The following is a 14,730-nucleotide window of genomic DNA, read 5'->3' on the forward strand; positions in this document are numbered from 1 at the left end:
ATGGGTTGGACTTGGTAGGACTCCTTTATTTGAATTTGCTTATTGTTTGTTTGCAGTCAAGAGCAGGTTGGTTTTTAATTGTAAAACATGCTGCTTGCAAGAGAGGCAGGCTAGCTGATTCTTTTTAGAACTGGGGGCACCTCCCATGCTTGTAGGAACTGCTGCAGGATACACATCTTTCAAAGGCATGCCTGCTTACTTCTCTTCAGCCACTTTTGCATACAGAAGCTCCCCCCAGTTCCTGCACTGGGTTCTGTTTTCTTCCAACTGTTTCTACCAGAAAAGCTGCCCTTTCCAAAGACTGCCTAAATTTTGTTTTAATTAGGTTAAAAACAAAAACCCATGTATTATTTTAAGGTCTCCTGTTGCTATTAACAGGCAGTTTGGAAGAGATGCTCCAAGCAATCCTCAACAATACGTGTCTCAATACACCAGAGCACTATGGTCTCACATGTAATGTTAATTCTGTCCGAGACAAATCCCATAATCTGTGCAGTTGCAGAGTCTAATACCAAAAAAACACCGGAGTGGGTTTTGTTGGGGGACTTGCTCTCTCCATCCCAAGGGAAAGTCCCAGGGGCTCCCCATCTTTCCCAGCATGCTGACCCAAGGGTGGAAATAAGACAACTAAGGGATCGGGTTTTATCAGGGCATGCTTCCCTTACAGGGCGCTGGCCATGGAGGAGAAAAACAGATGTTCAAGGCACTGGTTGCAAATCTGGGCATGCAGGCGCATGGCTAGGACTTGAACCCTTTTGTGGGTGGGGAGAGAGAGAGAAGAGAGTGAGAGAGAAATGGAGAGAAAGCTGCAGAACTGTCCTTCCTGAATGTCTCAAAGGGAGGAGAGGAAATAGTCTGAGCTCATGACTGAGCCCCACTCTTCACCTTCCCGTTTTGATGGTTTTCTCCGACTCCAGCTTTCATTTGTGTGAGATGCTGGGATGCCTCTGTCTGCCGCCTGGCTTCTTTGTGTTTCTCTTTCGTGATGATTAAAATACGTTTTTGTGTGCAGTAAATGACCACCTAACACGGGCACTCCTGGTTTGGGGTTACAGCTTTGTCCGGGTAACACAGAGAAGTTGTCACCCGGTGTTAGATGCGGGTTCAAGCATGCGATGTGCGCGCGGGGGCCCGCAGCCCGAGCGCCCGCTTCTGGTTGAATAGGGGCGGGCACGCAGCTGCGGCCACGCGCCCTGCAGGTAACTGGAATGGGCTGCCGGGCGCTATCAGGGCACCAAAGGCACCGACTCCCATTTCCAGAACTGACATCCAGCTTTCAGGGCCAGTTAGTGCTACGCCGGGTTCAAAAAGAATAAGACATGTCACTCGGGTTAAACTAAGAAATATAGAGGGCCAAGAGAAAAGGGATGAGCGAGGGTAAGAGATTTTTCAGGCCTCCCTCGAAAACCCGGATCAGAGCCCAGAACCCCACGGGAAGGTGCAACACCCGAGAATCACACCCTCAGGCCCCCTAGCCGAAGCACCTGGCTTTCCTGGGGGAACGTATGGGGGAGCCCAGGCAGGCCCACCTGGACCCTGTGTGGGCGCCAAGTCGGCCCTGGACACTGGGGGCCGCAGATGCGGCGGGAGTCCCTGCTGTGGCAGCCACGGTCTCTCCCTTCTCAGCGGGTAGGAGACCTTGCAGTCTGCGGCGCTTCCTCCCGGGAGACAAGGGACGAAGAGGCCTCGGGGCCCCGCCACACTAGCCTTCGCCTCCCGGACCTCTTCTTTGGGGCGCCTTGCCTGGTGGGTCCAGCTCACTGTCTTCCCCTTTGGTTTCCCTCCTTCACAGGGCGCTGGCCTCCCCGCCAGCCCTTACCCCCCCCCCGCCCCCCCCCCACACCCCGGGGCGGTCTGCCCCCCCCCCCCCCCCAACTGCGCCAGGCCGCGGAGTCTCCCGGCGCCCCGCGCCGAGGCCCGCGCCTGACCCGGAGCCCGACTTGAGGGCGGGAGGACCCGCGTTCCTCTCGGGCCTGGAGGCCAGCGGCAGTCATGCTCGAGGCCTCGGGACCAGACCGGAGGAGTCGGGACGGGCTTGGCAGAGGTCGCGGCCGGATCAGAGGGGGAACCCGGAGGGCTAACGTGGCCCCCGCCGGCCTGCGGTCTGAGTGGGCCGCAGAGAGCGGCGCCCGCCGAGGGACCGACCTGGGCCTGCCGCCCGGCTCAGGGCCCCGGGGCAGGGCCCCGAGTGTATCCCGAGTGGGCGGTCAAGGCTCAGAAAGGACAGTCCTCGTGGGTCGCCCACCCAGGACGGCGAAGAGCGCGAGCGCCCGGCCGCGCCAGGCCCCGCGGGGCCGCCCAGGCCGGTCACGCGCAGGGAGGGTCAACCCAGGCTGACGGTTATCGCAGACCCAGGGGTTTCGGGAACAAGACGGAACTTAACCCACATGCCTGAATTTCTGTTATCTGCCAAGAGACACTCCCAAGGTGAAACACAAAGGGCCCAGAATCTTTGTGGAGGAGATAAAGGTTTGGGGTCACAGATCTTTGTGAAGCAAACTACCCCACCCTCCCCTCGGAACGAAGATTATCGTGCTGTTTCCCGATACTGTTTACTGTCGATAGGAAGTTGGAGAAACTGCCCTGATGCCTTTGGAGGGTGGTGTCATTCCAACAGCAACTGACATTATTGGCCTGAACTCTCTGAAACCCCGTGAGCGCCAGGGGACTTCCCGGGGTCTTTCTGCCGGCGCAGCCCCCCGCCCGCCGCCCCGCCCTGCCGCCCTGGCCCACCGCGGTGGGGTGGGGTCCACCCATCCCCACTCGCTCTGCTCAGGGGGACTTAACTGCATGGCTTGTTAAATGAAGCTGTGCAAAAGCGATGGAAAGCTCGTTTCAGAGGGTGCTCAGCGCCTTTTCCTCACCTTCTCCTTTAAGAAATAAAGTATCAGGAGGAAAACTGCCAGCTGCATTATTTGCGGTCTCCAGTGTTTAGCATTGTTGTTTTAAATGGAGGGTGATCTTTCCCGACACTTTGTGGGGGCATCCCGAAACCCGAAGGCAGTGGGAGAGCTACACTGCTCTACTGTGGCATGAGAAAAACTGGGAACATAAGACCCAGAGCCTGGAAAACCGGAAAGCAAATTCTCTCTCCACCGGGATTCCACCTTGGTGTAGACTACAGGGTGGACGTTACCAGTAGGTACTAGGAAATCTTGCTGCCAAGTTTTGCCTTCAGGTGTCAGGTGTGACTGTTGCTTTCTTCTTTCTTTTCTTTTTTCTTTGCAGTAAAACAAAAGCAATGATTAGCCATGATGTAGGGTCCAAGAGAGCACGCTAATTGGGGACAGAAAAAAATTAAATAGCCAGAAAATAAAATGGTTGTAACTGCTAACCTTCACTTACATAGTTACAATCAAGAGTCACTTAACTTTGGTCAAACTTAAAGAGCCTGAGTTTAAAATGAAATTAAAGATTGCTTTGACCTGAGGAGCACCACCATCACTGGCCCACTTATCTTTTCTGGTGATTGGCTTACAAAACGCAGGTACAGCTGAAAGGGACCTATTTTCCCCCCCTGAGCACTTTCTAAAAAACTGACCAGAGTGCCTTATGTTCAACTACTGAAATTATAGGTTCTAAAACTTTTCTGAAACTCTTTTGTTCAGAAATCATTTCTGCCTGAATTGCTTTCAGATTCTGATTACACTCCCTCTCATGTTTACCTCAGATTTTTTTGGAAGTTAAAAAAAGTCCCCTTAATCGAATAAAAGGAAAAAACCCCACACAGAATGTTGTTTTCTTTTTCTTTGAGGTACTACAGTTGTTCCCTTCTTGCTTAAAAAGTTGACCTGTGTTAAAACATACTGATAAAATGCCTGAGGAACTGTCAGGGAGGGAAAAGGAAGGAGAGCAAGAGCCTGGTGATGGTAGCCTCTCTATATTCCGTTTCAGAGCAATATGGATCAAAGTCACAAGAAGTTTACACACCAGTCATTCATACCTACTTCATCCTTAGATTAGGCCCCTGAAATTTAAAAATAAAGCCTGCTCTCTGACCTAAGACAAACGTGTTTTGGGGCTTCTTAGTCATAAATCATATAAAATTAAACTGGACCCAATGTTGTGCTAGAACCATTTTAATATAATTATACATATCTGCCAAATCCAGGGGAAAAGGTTTATGCATATATAACTTTTCCAGTTAATATCTGCAAGCATAAACAACAATGACCTCAGTTTATAAATTCATCAGGGTCAGAGCAATTGACCAAAGTCTCTTCACTGCTAGGCTGACCAACAGTAAATTACAGATGAATTAGTGTCCTTTTGCTTCTCTTCTCTCACTCTACTTGTCCAGAGACATTTTGTTGTCAAGTTTCAGTGCAGCTCACCTCCAGCCAAAGGTAATCTTTTTAGATAAGTACTCAGTTGCTCTGAATTTTGCTTATAATTATAACCTATTTAATCACAGAAGAACCCCTGCAGAGATGGAGTTCAAGGTTGCATACAATAACAGATCACAGTTTTGAAGTCTAGCACAGATTAAAAACCACAGATGTACCATTTATATAAGACACACACTGATTGTCTCTTAAACTACATATTGACTCCTTATGAACATTATTTTTTTAAATAAAGTAGTGCATCTAGGACAATCAGTCACACAATTCACACAGCCCTGAAAAGGTTTTCAGTGCCAACTAACAGTTGGTCATGAAACGTGAGTGAGCTTGAGACACTGTCCATTCCTAAGATTCAACCAAGGATTGGCTAAAACATTGGAACACCTCTGCTTACGAAGGATAATGTCCTACCCTCCTTTCTCTCTCAATCTTTATTTTTGGTGGTGTTTGGTTGCATATGGCTAAAATGCTTTTGGTCACTTTGAGAATCAGGAAAACCAATGATCTAAAACTATGACAGGATCTTAAGTAGATTGGTTTGTCCATTTCAGGTTGCTGGTTGGTGGGCCCCTCTAAGGACCTTCCTTTTTCCTTCTATGCTTCCTGGAACATTGATCAGAAGGTGAGTCTGAGCATCATCCCATCTAACTCTTTTAACCAATTCCTGGCTAAAACTGGAATGTCCAGCCCAGTATATTTAAAAATCACCCACAAAAAGAGGTTCTGCAGGTCTTCACAAAACCTGGAATTTCCACGAGGATGTCTGATCTTTATAATCCAAGCAGTCAGCATTGAAGTTAAGCTTCCATGAGGCAGTTTGGTCCTTATAATCCAAGCAATCAGTGGTTGAGTTAAAACCCAAGCTCGAAGCTCCATATCCCTGGGTGGAAAGAGAAGCTGGAGACTGATTGAGATGGCTGGTAACTGCATTGGTACCCATAGGGCTGAGTGTAGCCCCTGGTCCAGGAAGCTGATGATGCATAGGGGTCAAGTAAGATCCGCAGTCCATGCCCCCAAAGTAGGAAGTTGAGCCAGCATATCCTTGACTATAACCTGAAGCCTGAGTATAGGTCATGGGATAGGACCTCTGCATGCAGGAAGAGGAGGTGGACAAGGGATCTGACAGTGGGGAGATGGAAGCTGGGCTCCAGATAGACACAGGAGCACTGCTGCTGGAAATGGCCGGGACTGAGGTGCTAGAGGGGGGAGTGAACTGGCCACTTGTTCCACTCTCTGAACTCACTTCCCGGGCTGGAGATGTCTTCTTTTTGGCAGGTCTCACTTTGTTTTGACCTCCATTCTGTTGTTGCTGTTGCTGCTGGCGGCACTTAGCTCTTCGATTCTTAAACCACACCTTGAAACAGAAAGAAACTTCTTTAAGATGGTTTCAACAACTCCTTAAGAGCAAGAGTCACTCCCAGATTATAATCTATCCTACATGGACAGCCAAGCAGATGATCTCTCCTGTCACTGAAAACCTATCATATAGTAGTACTCTTATACATGCTCTTGCAATTGTAAAAAAAACTTGGGGGAAGCTCTGTCTAAAAGCATTTGACCCTGTTTTACACCCAATCCAGAATAAAATTGAAGATAACCACCCAAATCGTATGGCTAAAAGTTCTCTGCCTCACTCTTCTATGTTATTTCACCTCAAATACACATCCACATAGACCCAGGTGTATTCTGGAACACTCTCACAATGGGATAGAATATATTTACATCTTCTGGAGGAAAATACAAGGGAGAGAAAACAATTCTGTTATTACATGCCAACAAGAACAGCATGAATTCAAACAGCTTGCAGTCCATCCTTTAGGGAGTACTTGCTAATATGGAGACTGGTTTCATCACTCTACTTTCATCTTTCTTAGACCCACTTACAAAAGAAAGCTCCAAGGAGAAGTGATCCTGTTGAGGAAGGAGGTCTGAAAGCCACTACTGGCTGAAACCGTTGTGAAAGTGGAGTGACTATGTATACTCTGCTTTGAGCTCAAGGACAGACTTCTCTGCTAGCCTCAAGTTCGAGGCTAGAGTCTGTGCCTTCAGGGTAGTGCCACTCAGCACACAGTTTTAGTTTCCACTCGCAACTCTGAAAATACTTTTTACCAGCCCAGTTCACGTTCTGTAATGAAGGAGCTGTGTTTAGTTTGTGAAGAGACTTATCAGAGAAACTACCAAGATTTTCTAGGCAACCAGTTCTTAGTTGTTCAATGAACACCATATGGGTACCCTAATGTGGTAAAAATGGTACCCCCAAAGCTGAGTGTAACACCACCAACCATTCAAATCACTTATTTTCTTTCAGTGAAAACTTTTGTTCAAGCCTAACAAGTGCTAAAACTTCTTCCATCCTATTTTGAAAAAGCCCCTTTCCTGTTTGCAGTTCACTCTGATGTGTCCTACCAGCTGAAGGAGAGGAGTCTGGTGCATATGTAGTTTAGGTCCTAAACACTCTTCCAGAGAACTCTGCAGGGGGCTGGAGTTCCAGAAAAAATAAACTTTACGTTTCCTCTCCCGTGTAAGGTCAAGTTAAAGGGAGCTAAGCGGGGGTGGGGGAGTCACCAGGGATACTATGCAGATATGGCTCAGAGCTAGGAAATTCTGTTCAATCTATAAAAAGTCAAAGAAAATACTCTTGTGTAGTTTCTTTCGTCAGAGTACCAGCTGATTCTATAGCTTGGCTCTACTACCAACTGACCTGTGACCTTGAGCCAGTCCTTTACTCTTTCTTCATCTGTAAAAATATTGAGACTATCCATCGCTAAGTTTCTTGCACCCTTAAAAGTGGATAAGGATGGGGGAGGATTTCTCCAAAGGACAAGGGAAGTATTAAAATTTTGTGTGATAGAACTTGAAATCTGCCGAGGCCGGGCCCTCTGTCGGCCAGGTACCCAAGAGTTCTAAGTCTGTGCTTTATCACTGCAGCCAAATCGCCAGCCTTCGTTTGCAACCTGAGCTGGAAGACCCTTGTTTATTGGATTGAATGGGGGTGGAGGGGCAAAAAGGAGCTCCAGGAGAAATCAGGAGCTCAAGGAGCCTCAGTTTGTTGGCCTCCAATGGAGAGTTAAGTTTCAGGCCTTCCTTTGGTCTTCTCCAAGACCCGGACTCTCCTGAGCCCGGCACACACCGCGCTGGGGGAGGGGTGGCAATGTCGGGATAGCCGGGTCTATCTACATCTGTCCTACCTGCACCCTGGACTCAGGCAAGTTGATTTTCAACGCCACCTCCTCCCGCATGAAGATGTCTGGGTACCGGGTCTTAGCAAACAGTGCTTCCAGCACGTCTAGTTGCGCCCGGGTGAACGTCGTCCTCTCCCGGCGCTGCTTCCGGGGGGTGGCTGCGGGACAAGAAGCCCAGGGCCCTTTAGGGTGGGGGAGCAGTTTCTCAGTCATAGGGGTCTCTGCGGATGCCCCGACTCCCACACCCGCACCGCGCAGCCCTCCTCCCCTGGTGCTCCCAGCCTTCCAGCCCAGACCCAGCCTTGTTTCCCCTCCACCCTCCTCCGCGGCCCAGGCAGGCAGCCTGGGCTCCTCCAGCGCACACTGGAGGTCTCCGGACACACACTGCCCCTCGAGGGAGCCCCCCGCTCCGCCTGACGTAGGGTATCCCTCCAGCCAGAGCATTCCTTTGAAAGCTAACAAAACAAATGAAATAAAAATACAAAACCAAACAAAACAAAAAGCCTCCAAAATCAACCCCTAACGCATAACGCAAACAAAAACTCAAGTCAAAGGATCCCCGAGGACCCGCAGCTCGGCTTGACTGACTGATAGGGCGAATCTAGATCTTGCTGGAGATCCAAGGGCCTTTAAAATGGGGGCATGTTTCATACTTCTTGAGGACTTTAAAAAACATCTCATCGGGAAGGAAGGCACCCGCACCCGCGGTAAATCACACCTGTAGGGATTCGCGCGCAAAGCCTGGAGGTCAGAGGGGAAGCCCCAGGCCTGGTGGGGAGAGTCTGTGAGAGAGGCAGAGGGGACTTCCGAGGAGTTAGGTTTCAAGATATGAGCAGGGGCCCGTCACCCCAAAATGACAAGGGTAGAAACCTTTCTCGCCCCACTCCAGTATGTCCCCTTTTCAGCGATATGATTTTGTGCAAGCGTTGTAGACCCATCTACTCGCTCCCCTTCAGCCCCGAACCTCTCCTCCGCCAGCCAAAGCCCTGTCTGTGGCTTTGAGATGCTTCTCAGAAGGAAAACCCAGTGGGGGCTTCGTCTGGAGCTGGGGCAGGGGGCAGCAGAAACGCCAGCTCCGTGCTCCCCGGGTTAAGGGTGTCAAATCCCCTCGGGACAGGCATGGGGAAGGGCGGGGCATGGGTGCCGCGAGGCTCACTTACCTGGGTAGCCCACGGAGGGGTGCAGCAAGTCCATGCCCGAAGTTGTGAGACTCAGCCCATTGACTGCGTAAGGCGGTTGCTTAAGATAAGACATCATGCTAAGGTTGTTAGAAGGCGCAAAGTCGGCCCAAATCGGAGGGACCCAGCCGCGAGGTCTCGCTTCGCCCGGGGCGGACGGATTCAGGGTCCCCGCTGGGTGAGTTTGGAGCGGTGGAACTAAGAGCGAAGCAAACAGACAGAGGTGCTGGCTTACTGCTAAGAAGGCACAGACCCTTCCACGTTTCACCACTAGCTTAAAAAGCCCGGGCTAACTCCAGGCAGAGGCTTTTAAAGGGCTTTCAGACCCTCCTCCCCACCTTCCCAACCCCCCAGCTGCTCAGAATCTGGAAGAGATGGAGATCAGATAAACCCGTTTTCCCCACCCCCACCCTAAACTTAAAAAAAAAAAAAAGTACCAAAGAAAGCAATTACAATCTGCCTTCCCCAAGAACAAAACCCCACGCCTTCAAATGCACACATTGCATTCCTATCCCTACATTTGCATAGGACTCATTGGCTGGCACTAGCTAATTGTCTCAAACAAAACTTGATTGGGGCCATTTGCAGAGACAAAGAACTCTTTGGCTAAATAAATAATGCTGATAACAAAGCCCACTGGTGAGAAACAAAGAAACAATTCAAGAAATCTACCTCCCCAGACTGTTGCCTTTCCAAGGCAGATTTTAATTATCTTAGCTTTTTTTTTTTTACCACTTACAACAGCTCTGAGCCTAAAATGTCAGTGCATTTAACATTTAAGATGCCAACTTGCTAATCGACAAACTTGAGAAAACTGCTCAGCCACCATTATTCTACATTTAAAGTCATTTCCAGCAATCATTTTCACCTAATTAGTAGTCTGGGTAATTAGATTTGAGGTAACAGATTTATTAGTGTTCTGGAGAACCTTGATTATATGTGTATAAAGAACTAAAGCTAAATACACAAGCATTTAGCTTTTAATCGACACCCATAAAATATTTAAACAGTGCAAGAAACATCAAGACTGGCTCGGGGTTTGGTAGAAATTCTGAAGCGAAGGTGGAAGCTCAGCAATCGGAACCGGAGTGAGGGTCACCGCGCCTGCCAGCAGGAAGGGCGCACATTTGCAGCGCGAGCTCCTTCCATGCCGGCTTCGGTGCGTGAAGGCTGCAGGTCGTGTGGGAGGCCGGTTTCAGGGCGACTGGGTTCTCCGCAGCTGCAGCAATTTCCTGTTACCTCCGGCTGCCTTTTGCACATTTTAGTTTTGAAGAAAGCAGATACACGAACACTCCAAGTTGTGAAACTAGTAGCATTTATCCGTACTCTCCAGTTTCCCACGACTATACACGAAAAAGAGCTCAGGAAGGCGAAAGAAGGGAAGAAAAAGAAGTTGTTTGCTTTCTTCAGCTGAGGGTCTCTCGCCCCTTGCCCCACGCCGAGGGATTCGAAATGGATGCTAATATCGGCTGGCGGTTGGCAAGTCTGGCTTTTATTTTTCTAATGGATGGCACTGATCCTGCAAGGACCTCTGCTTTGCAGCTTTGACATTCTGAGAGTTTGCTCCAAAATGGCGGACAGAGGGTCAGAAGTTGCCTCTCACTTTTGCAAAGGTTCTGCTGAACTGCAAGGACTCTAGGTTTTCATATTTACATTGCTTAAGAGATAGACCGAAAATTCCACAAATGGACCTAGGTTACTGTAATTTATTTATTTATTTGTTTGTTTGTTTATTTTTACTTCTCCCTGGTTTAAAGTCATAGCACAAAAAGTATCCTTTCCACCCTCAGACGTAATTTAAAATGACTTTTATAAATGCCCTTCTTGGAGGAGTTTGTATTATCTCCTCAGTAGTACTAATTTAGTTGCTCCGACAACAAAGACTTGAGATTTTCTAGTTTCTTTTCTTTTCAAGACAGTTATCTGGAGTCTGTGGAAACCATGTTGCTTTAAAGTCAAGTCGTTTATTTGTTTAAATAGCCTCTAAGCTGGAGTTCCTTCTCGTGTAACACAGTCTCACTCCATCGGAAAGTTCTAAGCTGCTACGGAAAAAGCTGAAATCCCCTCGAATGCACACAGGATGGCACGGAAGGACCCGCTCGTGCGCGCAGTGCGCCCGCCCAATTGGAGACGCCCCGCGCGCCGCGCGCCCGGCTGCGCGCCCCGCTGCTCGCAGCCTCGCAGACGGAAAGCACCCGGCAGCGACCCTTGTGGGCGCTCCTGTGCCCTTGCCACCAAAAATGGCTAAAATGCTCGGATGGACTGCTTTCGCTCTTTCACTGCAGTCATCTTTAGAAGAAAAAGAAACTCCAGAAACAAAACTCTCCACAGCCAACCTAGGTATCCAAAAACGAGAGGCCACGGACCCTTCCATGTAACTTCCAAAGCCCGGCAGGGACTCTTTTCTCCCTTCCTCTCTAAGCGGAGCCCAAGAGGAGGAAACACAAATACCTTCTACATAGAAGCCTCAGAACGCCCGCTCAGAAAGTCGCCACGGAGCATTCCTACCTACAAGGAGCGAGCGGCGGTCGCGCGTCCCCGCAGCAGGGCGGCGCGCGCACCTCCGGGCGGGCTTCAGCCCCGCAGCCCCGAGGCCCCGCCGTCCGGCCGCCCGGGGTCCGGCCCCACTGCCCGCCGCGGCCCGGGCTGCCTTCCACCTAACGGTCAATCTGTGCAATCTGTCGCTCCCCCCACTCCCTCCCCCCACGGCCTTTTTCCCCCCTTCCAAGGAGCCTCTCTACCAGTTGCTGTGTCCTCGCTCAATAATAATTACCTCGTCCGAGAATTAATTATAATAAATGTTTTCTTGATAAACTAACGAGATAATCCGAGGGGCACACGTCCCTTAATTACAGGCCGCCGCGCTCAGCTCTGCTTCTCGCCGGGGCCGATTAATTTTCTGCATGATGGAAAGGAGACAAAACTGCGCAGACTGGCGGCGGGCCTGCGACCGGGGACGCGGCGCAGAGGAAAGAGGATGGGCGAAAGGAAGGGAGACGCGGGGGCGCCTCGCAGCGCAGCCGGCGCGGCCTCTGCCCGGCGAACTCGAGTGAAAGTTTCTGGCCTCAGGGAATCAAACGCCGCTGCCACCCGCCGGGGAGGGAGGACGGAGGGAGAACGTGCCAGAAGGGTTGGCCTTGACTATTAATTACGGAGGGGAGAAAGCCGGTGCTAGCTCGGGAGCAGAGGTCTGGGTGTCTACCTCCTTCGGGGGGAGGAGTTTCCGCGCCAACTCCTCTCCGGGGCTCGCGCTCCGGCGACGGGAAAGCGCCCCTAAGTGAGCGGGAGGAAGCCTCACCCTGCGGCCCCCGGAGGGAGGGAGAGGGTCAGTGAGCGCCCTCCCGCCCCTCTCCAAGCGATCCACTGCTCCAGGCCTTCTCTCTCCCTCGCCCCACTGCAAGGGGGTGGGGGTGGGGGGCAGCTCGTTGGAATTGATGGGGCACTTGGGTTTCAAAAATCGGTCTTGAAGACATTTGAAAGCATCCACACGGAGTCTCCTTCGGAGTTCGGCGCCAAGTCCCGAGGTCAGCCGAGACTTTCTGAGTCTGGGTTCACGTAGGGCAGACCGCGAGCCTCGGCCGGGCCTTAGCGCGTCCCTCAGCCCCGGCCCCGGCCCACGACCCGGGCCCATTGTCGTCAAACCCGGGAGGGAAGCGCGTAAGCCAGCCTCGCCGCTGCCCGGGTTTCCGAACAGCCGAGGGGCTGCCTTTCCCAAGGAAGGGTTCACGTCCCAGGCCCCGCCGTAGCCTGGGGAGGAGCAGGGGCCACTCGCCGTCACTTTAGCCCGCCCCAGGTGCGCGCGGAGGGCTGCCCTGGCGCACCCTGAACCATCTCCGGGCTGTGAAATGACCCCTCTACGTTTGCTGGGCCTGGAGGCCCGGTCTGGGACCGCAACAACCAAGGGGTTGGGGTGGGATGTGGTACTGCACTCCCAGGGTTTTTTTTCTTTCTGTTTTGCGGGGGGTGGGGGTGGGGGTGACAGGAGTAGGGGTGGAGGGAGGTGCTCAAAAAGAAAAAGGAGACCTGGAAGTCTTTGGAAGAGGCCGAAAACGGAGTGAAGCTCGGTGAGCTGTTCCTCGCTGGTGAGAGGGACCGACAGGAGACGCCGGCGCTCTCGCCTCCTCGCTTACCCGCTCTGCTCTCCTGCAGGGACCGGAACGGGCTCGAGGGGCGGCCACCCGCGCGCACAGACCCGCGAGGCAGCCAGGCTTTGGGCGCGCTGGCCCCGGGAAGTGCCTGTATTATTATTGTTGTTGGTGTTGTTCTCCACCCCTCTATCTATATCTGCATCTTTTTGTCTTGGTCTCCGAAAACGTCCTTGGGATCAACCCAAATGACCCAAACACAGCTGAGAGCCAAAATGCAAAGATCGCAGGGAGAAGCTCAGAATGGGCGTTGACATAAAACAAAACCAAGAACAAAAACGCTCCAAAACGCCCCACGTTAGACTCACACGGATTCCACAATGTTTTGCAGAAGCAGCGAGCCTAGGGGCGCCCTCCCTCCCTTCTCCCCACTCCTGCCCTCCTCCCCAGGTCATAAATTTTTCACAATGATCGTTATTACATCTCAAAATTTATAAGGGAAACTATACATCAGCCTTTAGAAGAAATCCACATTTGCAGAGGTGCACCGGTTGATCTGCCAGAGGTACTGGGGCGATGGCAGTAGACGGAGGGACATAAAGATACGGATACAGACAGACAGACTACACAAACAGACACTTACCTTACAGCCGCAAAGAAGGTTAGAAAAAAAATCAAATTATCCTTCAAAATTCCAAATAGCCAGCTATCCTAAAAGAAATCAAGAGTATCGAGTTATAAACCTTCAGTCTTCACCCTTCCATAAAACGGCAAACACAACGAAAAAAAAAAATTTAACAACAGAAAATGAGAAAAGTAGCTCTAGTTCGAAACGCGCGTGGGCCCCTCTGCGATACATACAAAGTAGACGTGATGAGGGCTGCTCTAGCGATTTTTATTTTTAATAACAGTGGAGGCTGAGTTGGAGCTGAGGTCGGTTCCGCTCTCAAGGAGATTTGCTGAGAAAGCGCCTCTCTGGCAACTTTTTTGACGCAAACTCTCCAACCAATGGCAGGGAGAGAATGATTGACACATCTAAGCCAGAGGGAAAATAATAAAAACACACAACAGGGGGAGGAAAACAGGCCGCTGCTGCACGGGGGGACGAGCGGGCAACAAATCCAGGCCTCCGACATTACCAGAATGTTCTTAAAAGACACTGGGCTCCCCTTAAAATATCCATTCTGGGTCGGAGCATGTGAACTAACTGTATAATTAAAATGATGGACAGGGAGGCCTTGCCTTACCTTCTCCTCCTCTTCCTGTCCTCCCTTTTACTCGCCCCCCTCTTTGTTTTGTTTTGTTTTTGTTTTTGTTTTAGGGAAGGGGAGAAAGGGAACCCACACCATGTAAGACTGGAAGATAAAAATATTTAAGTAACGGCTGGAGATGAGGGAGTGTGGGGGCTGACGGGGGTGTCGAGTTCTTCGCTGGCCGTATGTGTGTGGGTCAGAGGCAGAAAGCAAATCAGACCGGAGCTCGGAAACGCGACTGCGCCTTCTCACACAGGGCCGGACCACACCGCGGGGGCCGGGAGGGGTAAAGGAAGGAGGCCTGGGAGTGAGACCCAGGCGTGCAGGCAAGAGACAGGCAAGAGAGACAAGTCCAAGAACAAAACTGTTTTCAAAAGCTCAGTGTGTCTTTCACTCGTTGTGCCCTTATACACATCGCCGGGTCCTCGAAGCGAGAGACCCGGACTCCCAGTCCCTCACAAGGTTTTTAGACTTTTAAGAAGCCCAAGGAGGGCTGCCAAGAGCAAGAACCCCGACTCTAACCCCAGGGCCGATCTGGGGAGATCCAGGGAGCCAGGTCCGGACACCGGGGTGAGAGCGGGGCTGACGCGACACCGGGGAGGGAGGCCCGCGCTGCCGCGAGAGCTTCTGCGTTAAAACGAACGCCACTCAACGCCCGCGGCGGCGGGCCCTGCAGAGAACTCAGC

The 14,730-nt window shown here is 51.2% G+C and overlaps 1 protein-coding gene across 4 annotated transcripts; it reads right to left on the reverse strand.

The window, feature by feature from the left end:
• Positions 1 to 4,073: 4,073 nt before the first annotated feature.
• Positions 4,074 to 13,728, reverse strand: OTX2 (orthodenticle homeobox 2). Of its 4 annotated transcripts, XM_045823047.1 has the most exons (5): positions 13,653 to 13,728; positions 13,435 to 13,502; positions 8,689 to 8,904; positions 7,535 to 7,710; positions 4,074 to 5,700 (listed from the first exon to the last, which is right to left on the reverse strand). In XM_045823047.1, exons 3-5 carry the CDS (start codon positions 8,783 to 8,785, stop codon positions 5,080 to 5,082), a joined length of 894 nt encoding a protein of 297 aa, XP_045679003.1. In that variant the 5' UTR covers positions 8,786 to 8,904; positions 13,435 to 13,502; positions 13,653 to 13,728; the 3' UTR covers positions 4,074 to 5,079. The 4 variants fall into 4 exon arrangements, with proteins under 4 accessions (XP_045679003.1, XP_045679005.1, XP_045679002.1 ...); XM_045823049.1 differs by having other exon boundaries at positions 7,535 to 7,686; positions 13,435 to 13,728; XM_045823046.1 differs by having other exon boundaries at positions 13,435 to 13,728.
• Between the last annotated feature and the right edge of the window lie 1,002 nt (positions 13,729 to 14,730).

This window comes from Phyllostomus hastatus, unplaced genomic scaffold, assembly GCF_019186645.2.
Source record: "Phyllostomus hastatus isolate PE091 unplaced genomic scaffold, TTU_PhHast_1.1 phas_scaffold_501, whole genome shotgun sequence".
Taxonomy (NCBI): Eukaryota; Metazoa; Chordata; class Mammalia; order Chiroptera; family Phyllostomidae; genus Phyllostomus; species Phyllostomus hastatus.